Below are 7,569 nucleotides of genomic sequence, written 5' to 3'. Positions count from 1 at the left end.
ATGCTCAAATCCGTAACAAAACCATGTATTTAACGTCTAATGAGTGAGAACAGCTTACCTTGACATAGATGAAGAAAATCTCTCTTCCAAAAGCTCTAAAATCGCCCAACCCGAAGTGAAAATGGGTGAAAATGAGCCAAAACTCGTCTTTTATAAAACCTTTCTGCCCAGCGAACTTCCCGCACCTGCGGTCATTCGACCGCTTCTGCGGTTCAGCAAGTGCGACGTCTTCTTCGCACCTGTGCCTTTCCACGCTTCTGCGGCCTTCACCGCTCAGGTGCGCCCAAATGCCCGCTTCTGCGGGCTCGCACTTGCAGTGCCCATTCCGCATGTGCGATTACACCAGTAGGCCCCCAACTTCAGCAGCTCATAAATTCAAACCCTTGGTCCGTTAACCACCCGGAATCTACCCGAGGCCCTTGTGACCCCGTCCAATCATACTAACCAGTCCCATAACATAATGCGAACATGCTCGAGGCCTCAAATCACATCAAACAACGCTAAAATTACGAATCACACTCCATTTCAAACTTGAAGAACTTTAGAATTTCAAACTTCAACATTTGATGCCGAAACCCGTCAAATCACGTTCGATTGACCTCAAATTTTGCACACAAGTCATATTTGACATTACAGACCTACTCCAACATCCGGAATTGGATTCCGACCCCGATATCAAAAAGTCCACTTCCGGTCAAATTCCTCAAAACCTTCAAATTTCTATCTTTAGCCAATTGACTCCAAAATGACCCACAGACCTCCGAATTCACTTCCGATCACGCTCCCACATCAGAATCACCATACGGAGCTATTCCCAGGCTCGGAATCCCAAACGGACATCGATAACACTGAAATTCACTTCAATCCAAACTTATGAAATTCTTCCAAAAAGGCTAACTTCCACTATAGGCGTCGAAACGCTCCCGGGTCATCCAAAACTCGATCCGAACATACGCCCAAGTCCGAAATCATCATACGAACCTGTTAGAACCTTCAAATCCCGATTCCGAGGTCGTTTACTCAAAAATCTAATCTTAGTCAGTTCTTCCAACTTAAAGCTTCCGAAATGAGAATTCTCTTTCCAAATCGACTCTGAACTTCCCGAAATTCAATTCCAACCACGCGTACAAGTCATAATACCTGAAGTGACATGAACTCAAACTACTGAACGACGCGCTAGAACTCAAAACGACCGTTCGGTTCGTTACAAGTTTTCCGTATAAGTCAACAATATGATTAATAAAATATAGAATTTAAGTTTATGCACTTGTATAAAAATTATCGTCACTAATAAAAATTAAACGATAATTTATAATAATAATAATAATAAGTAATCTGCTATAACAGATTAAATTACACTAATAAATAGCATATAACTTACGTCCATAAAATAGAACAGCCGTTAGTGCTTCTTTTCTATTTTATTTTTGTCACCCTTTGTTTATTCTTGTTTAATGAATTACTCTTGTTTTATAATCACCAGGATTGTCATTATCCCAAATTTCCAAATGTTTGAAACTTTCATTGAGAAGGTCAAACTAAGAAGTCAAGAGTCATCATCAATAAACAAAGAAAAAATTGAAGCTTTTTCAAAGTTGCTTCAGTAAGTTTTTTCAAAGAAGTTGAGTGGTTGGTCCGACTATTTTGACCCAATTGCTACAATAAGTGTAAAATTTGAAGCATAACAATTGTAGAGATATTCAATACTAATATCTCCTTGTTTAGTTGAAGAATTTCAGAAAGTCTCTAAAAATATGGAGAAAACAAGACCCTTCTTTTTCTTGTGCACCGTTGTAGGATTTCTGTTGACATCACTCGGCAGATGCAATGCTAAAAAGACTGATATTCATTGCTTGAAATCAATAAAACATTCATTAGGAGACCCTTTCAATTCTTTGGTCTCTTGGGATTTCAACAATGTTACCGAAAGTTCCATCTGCCATTTTGTAGGAATTCAATGCTGGCAACCTGATGAGAATAGGGTACTTAACATTAGCCTTCCAAATATGGGATTAATAGGTGAGTTTCCTCAAGGTATTCGGAATTGTACAAGCTTGACACTTTTAGACCTATCAAATAACAAGCTGTATGGAACCTTCCCTTCTGATTTTTCTGTGATAATTCCATTTATTATTATACTTGATCTCTCATCTAACTAATTTTCTGGCAATATCCCACCTGATTTAGCCAATTGTACTTACCTTAACTTTCTAAAGTTGGACAACAATAATCTACAAGGTGAAATTCCAAGCGCAATTGGCTATTTGCGTCACCTTAAGACGTTCAGTGTAGCCAACAATTACTTGACTGGGTCAGTTCAATCATTTGTTAGCCAGCAATTCCCGGCTGATAGTTTTGCAGACAATCTACAGCTCTGTGGGAAACCCTTGAAAGGATGTGAGAATTCTTGGATATGGAAACATATCGATCGCCCTTCATTCATCAAAGCATTTGTGACTGGTTGGCTACTTTTCTTTACATTGGTTTTAGTCCTTGTCTTATTTCTGCTTCCAAGCAAGATAGTCTCACTGAACAAATTGAAGCTGAGGTCAAAGAAACATTTAACTTCAGGAAGTGAAGAGGAGTTAAGCAGCCACCAGAAGGTCAAGATTCTGCTACATTTCCAGCCTTTCTCCTGCATTAGTTAAGTTGCATTTTTTCTGTAATTCTAGTTTAGTAATCTGTCCTTACACATCCATCATGTTATATGTTCTTGACTGGAGAAATCATTGGATGTATAAGTTCTTTATCCAATTTGATCGCAATAAGCTTCTCAAAGTTCTGTTCTCTTCTTTGTATGTTCCAATGATTCAACTCGTTGTTTTACAGATACTAAAACTGGAGAAGTTTGTCCCAAGAATGAGTTTCATGGAACTGGCAAAAGCAACTTCTGATTTTAGTGAAGACTCTTTAGTAGGAAATGGAATGTTGGGCAAAGTATACAAAGCAAATCTTCGAAATGGCTGGACATTTGCCATCAAGAAGCTCAACGAATCGGAGAACTTGGAGGACGAGTTTGTCTCCGAGATAACAACTCTTGGTGGTCTAAGGCATCGGAACCTATTGCCTCTTATAGGTTTCTGCTCTGAAATGGAAGAAAGACTTCTTGTTCACAAATACATGCCTAATGGAAGTCTTCATGAATGGCTGCACTCGACGGGAGATAAGGACAAGATTTTGGATTTCACTCTGAGAGTTAAAATTGCACTTGGAATAGCAAAAGGCCTGGCTTGGCTTCATCATGGGTCCAATTTACACGCTTCACATGGAAACATAAGCACACGTTCTATCTTGCTAGACAAAAATTTTGAACCAAAAATATCCAACTTTTGGGAAGCCAAATTCTGGAGTAAGAATGATACTGCATTAAGTTGGAGTCTTTTCCCAGAAGCCGAATATTCACATTTAGGTTCTTACAAGCAAGACATCTACTGCTATGGTGTGGTGCTTCTCGAGCTTGTAACAGGGAAGGAACCACAAGAATTGACCACCTCAAGAAATCTTTTTGATCGCTCGCCTTGTCTACTTGATGCAGATAGATATTTGCTTGGGAAAGGAATCGACGATTTGATCCTCCAGTTTCTAGAGTTAGCTTTTGACTGTGTGAAGTTCTTTCCTAATGAAAGGCCAACAATGCTGGAAGTGTATGAAACACTCATGTCAATTTCTCAGGGTCGAAGGGACTTGGTACAAAAAACATTCTAATCAACTGAGATTTCAAAGTCTATATGACTAGTGCTGTAGTTTATCTGGTCTTTTTTGAGTCTGTATGCTGATAGCTTTTGTTGCAACTGTAATGTCTAAGAATCTGTATGTATTCAATAATACTGGAAACCATATTGATTGCATTTTTAGCTTCTAAAAGAGCCCACAAAAGACTGATGCTGCATTACTAGTTTGAAAACTTAAAGGCAATTTTCTTAGAGTTGTATGCCGAAACAGTTAAACTGGCCTCGAGCAACAGAACCACATGCTTTTACAGAACTACAAAGATTACTGGAACTTATAGGAAGTTCAAAATTCGGATATAAATATTTTATATTTTACTTGCCTAGATGTAATTGACACATCTAACAGAGCAAAGGAGAAAGACATTCTATTACAATGAATAGTGAAACAATTTCTCTGTTTGATTTTCCTTTACAAACAACTGGTAGGCTGAATGTTGCCAGAAGTTGTTCCTGCAGCATTAGCACATGAAGCTTCAGCAGCTGGTTGATTCTTATAAGTGAGATGTACATCTTCCAATTTTATTCCTTGGCATGGATTTCTTTTGCTGCAATCAAATTTCATTGCGACTCGTGTTGCTGAACTTCCATAGATATCTTGATATGTAACATCACTAATTTTCACACCTGACACCTAAATATCCAAGAAAACGAGGAAACAAAAATTGTCTGCTAAATTATTAGTCCAACTTTAAACTAAAAGATAATGGTGAAAATTCATACCTGGCCAGGACAATTTTTGTTATATGGACAATTAGTTTGATCAATAACAATTGGATTTTGAACGTTAATCATTGTAGCATGCTGGAAAAGGACATTCTTGACAAAGCCAGTACTTGGTCTGCCCCATGTTCTGATCCTCACACCATTTTGTGTGTTCTTAAATATAACTGATTTTACTGTCACATTTTGCACCCCTGCTTCTTCAAAATCCTTGCCTAAACTCCCAATGCTGCAACAAAATTCACCACCAATTTTAGGGATTTAACTTATTCACTGACATTGTAAATATTTTTACATGATCAGTGTATTTTAACCTATTATAGTGGGTTCCCTACCTTATTTTCCAGGCTACAGATCCCACTTATAATGGACAGCTACAACAACAACGACAAACTCAGTGTAATCCCATAAGCGGGGTCTGGGGAGGGTAGTGTGTACGCATACCTTACCCCTAACCTATAAAGGTTATAATGGACAGCTATTTGCAGTTATTTTTAGCTATTATTACCTGATTCCATGGCCAGGACCACAAGCCATATTTTGGATCCACAAGTTAGTAGTTCCTGGACCAACGGATATGCAATCATCTCCGGTACTGATTTTCGAGTTCAAGATTGAGATGTTAGACGATAATTGAACATGAATGCCATCAGTATTCGGGCTTTTGCCAGAGGCAAAAACTTTGACGGCCTGCAACTTCACATTTTTGCACCCATTGAAGACAATGTGAAACATTTGGCTGTTCAATGAAGTTAGTCTTGTTATTGCTACATTGTTAGAGTTGGAAAATCCCAGAGTCTGCAAATATCAAGAAAGCCATAAACACTTTGTTAGCACATAAATATTCTGAAGAGTTTTAAACATCTACTTAGCTTGTTGAATTTCATTTCAGTTCAAAAGCAGCATTTACACCATGAATAGAACTTACGTATCGTGGCGCTGTGGCGTGATAATTACACTGATAGCGTAAAAATGTTACAACTTACGTACCGTGGCGCCTCTCGGGCAGTTGTTGCCGGAGGCTTTGCAACTCCACAAAAATAGTCCCTTGGCCATCAAGAATTCCACCGTGAATGGAAACTCCATCAACACCTTCAAACAGAAGCCAATTTCTGGCATTTCCAATCACATTATAATCAAAGGGTGCAACGAGTATGCCATCAATTTGGAATGTTATGGCTCTATTCTTGCATTTTCCTTTAAAATGTACTTGTTTAACCAAATATTTTCCTTGTGGGACAAATATGGTGGCTGGTTTTGAAGAGCCACAAGCTGCTGCCCAAGCAGTTAAAAAAGCTTTTGTTGAATCAGTTTTTCCATCTGGCTGTGCCCCCAAATTCAGCACATTTAATATTGTCATAACATCAGCTATGGCTTCAGTCAAGAAAATGGAGAGAAGTGAAAAAAGAAAAAGAGAACAAATGGGGTTCTCTAGTTTCATCTTTTTGATGAGATATGAAATGATTAAAGACTAAAACTGAGAAGATTAGAGTTGAGATGATGAGTAATTGAGCAGTTTGAGTTGAGATATTTATAATAGAGCTCTACAACTTGTTTCTTTCTTTTTATTATTCAGTTTTACACTTCACGAAAGAGTGGTTTTGTGAAATACATGTGGAATAAAAAGCAAGAAAACTGAAAAATGTAACCTACTTTACTCCAACATCGAAATTTTTGAGGAAGAAGAGAAGTATTAGCATATCTTGGTCACATGTTAAAGACTTTAGACACCAAAAAAAATAAAAAAAATAAATAAAAGATCTAAACATCTAGCCATTTATTACTAACCAAAAGCTTTTGGAAGAAGCTAAAGGAAGCACTTGAGCTTATGTGGATTGGAAGTATTTTTCACTTTTGACATAATATGTCAATGACCTGACCTTATCTCTTTCTTTTTCGGTTCATTAAACAGAATGGGGGGGGGGGGGGTGTAAAGTTCCGTCACAGAAAACAGTTTTCTAACCGGATAATGCATAAAATCCTTCCCCGACTTATGGCTATACACCTTTTCTTTTCGGGGGGCCTATTACCCCTCAACTATTTTAAAGTAAAATTATTTATCCCTTAAAAAGCTGTGCAAAGTGGTGAAATACACGCGCCTAAAATGTGTATTTCTTACTTTAAAACTTTTTTTCACCGTTTTCTCCTTCTTCCTTATTTTCCTATTTGCGGACCTTCATTACCATATCCGGCCAAAAGGCAAAAGCCTCATTTGATGGGTTTTATATAATACTTGTTTGATATTGTCAGATTTGGCCGGAGAACGAAACTCCGACGAAGACCCTTGCTCCGGCCAAATTCCATTGCTGTTGATCGTTTTGACTGTTCGTAGGTTCTTACCGAATCATTCTCGTTGCTCCCTCTAGTTGTAGCTCTGTTTCAGTTATTAAACATATCTGCTTTTGATTTCTGGGTTAATTTTGCGTTGCATTGGATTTTCGCTCCGGCATTTCGCCATTGAAACAATGTCTCCCTTGTTAGTGCGAAAAGAGGATTAGAAGACGAAGGTGACTAATTAATTTTATATAATAATTATGTAATGTCCAATTAAAAGATCACACTTGTACTTGTTAATTAATTTTAAAATTATTTTTGTAACTTCCCCTTGCCCTTAAGAGAGTGTGCACTCTTTATGCCACATCAGCATTTAGGGTGTTGTTTATTATACTTTAAAATAGTTTATGGGGGTAATATGACCCACAAAAAGAAAAAATATGTAGTTGGTAATATGGTCATACACCGGAGAGAATTTTATGCATTATCCCTTTTTTAATCTTTATTCAGATAATTGGCTTTTTGGCATGAAGTGTAGTGCATAGGGCTAGAACATTATAGGCAAGTGATTTGGCTTTATTTATTGTTGGAAATGAATATATTGTGGCTAATATGCATACTCACGCGTGTATACGGGTAAAATCGGGCAATATTTTTTGATTCTCTAATGATGAAACAAAGGAGAAGTAAGGCTCGACGCGATTATAATCAAGGCCAAAGGACTCCTCGTATCGAAACCTGGGAAGAATGAACGATGTACTTGGGATTAGGCACTGTGAAATAACGGACTCAGACCTGGTATAGTTTTTTGACCCCGAGAAATGAAGAACGATTATGCATGACG

At 37.7% G+C, this 7,569-nt stretch overlaps 1 protein-coding gene and 1 pseudogene across 3 annotated transcripts; one reads left to right on the top strand and one right to left on the bottom strand.

Moving 5' to 3' along the window:
• The first annotated feature begins 1,692 nt into the window (after positions 1-1,692).
• LOC104218262 (probably inactive leucine-rich repeat receptor-like protein kinase At5g48380) lies at positions 1,693-3,876 on the top strand. Of its 3 annotated transcripts, XM_070160442.1 has the most exons (3): positions 1,693-2,460; positions 2,572-2,603; positions 2,830-3,876. In XM_070160442.1, exon 3 carries the CDS (start codon positions 2,860-2,862, stop codon positions 3,703-3,705), a length of 846 nt encoding a protein of 281 aa, XP_070016543.1. In that variant the 5' UTR covers positions 1,693-2,460; positions 2,572-2,603; positions 2,830-2,859; the 3' UTR covers positions 3,706-3,876. The 3 variants fall into 3 exon arrangements, with proteins under 3 accessions (XP_070016543.1, XP_070016541.1, XP_070016542.1); XM_070160440.1 differs by having other exon boundaries at positions 2,572-3,876; XM_070160441.1 differs by having other exon boundaries at positions 1,693-2,643.
• An 80-nt stretch (positions 3,877-3,956) lies between these two features.
• LOC104218263 (polygalacturonase-like) lies at positions 3,957-6,302 on the bottom strand (annotated as a pseudogene).
• Between the last annotated feature and the right edge of the window lie 1,267 nt (positions 6,303-7,569).

The sequence above is a fragment of the Nicotiana sylvestris genome, chromosome 10 (assembly GCF_000393655.2).
Source record: "Nicotiana sylvestris chromosome 10, ASM39365v2, whole genome shotgun sequence".
NCBI classification, from domain to species: domain Eukaryota; kingdom Viridiplantae; phylum Streptophyta; class Magnoliopsida; order Solanales; family Solanaceae; genus Nicotiana; species Nicotiana sylvestris.
Note: the sequence above shows the minus strand (reverse complement) of the source record. Positions and strands in the feature narration are given on the sequence as shown.

Bases quoted from the DNA above. Each gene is read 5' to 3' on its own strand.
- LOC104218262 (XM_070160440.1), top strand. From the start codon at position 2,701: ATGTTATATGTTCTTGACTGGAGAAATCATTGGATGTATAAGTTCTTT.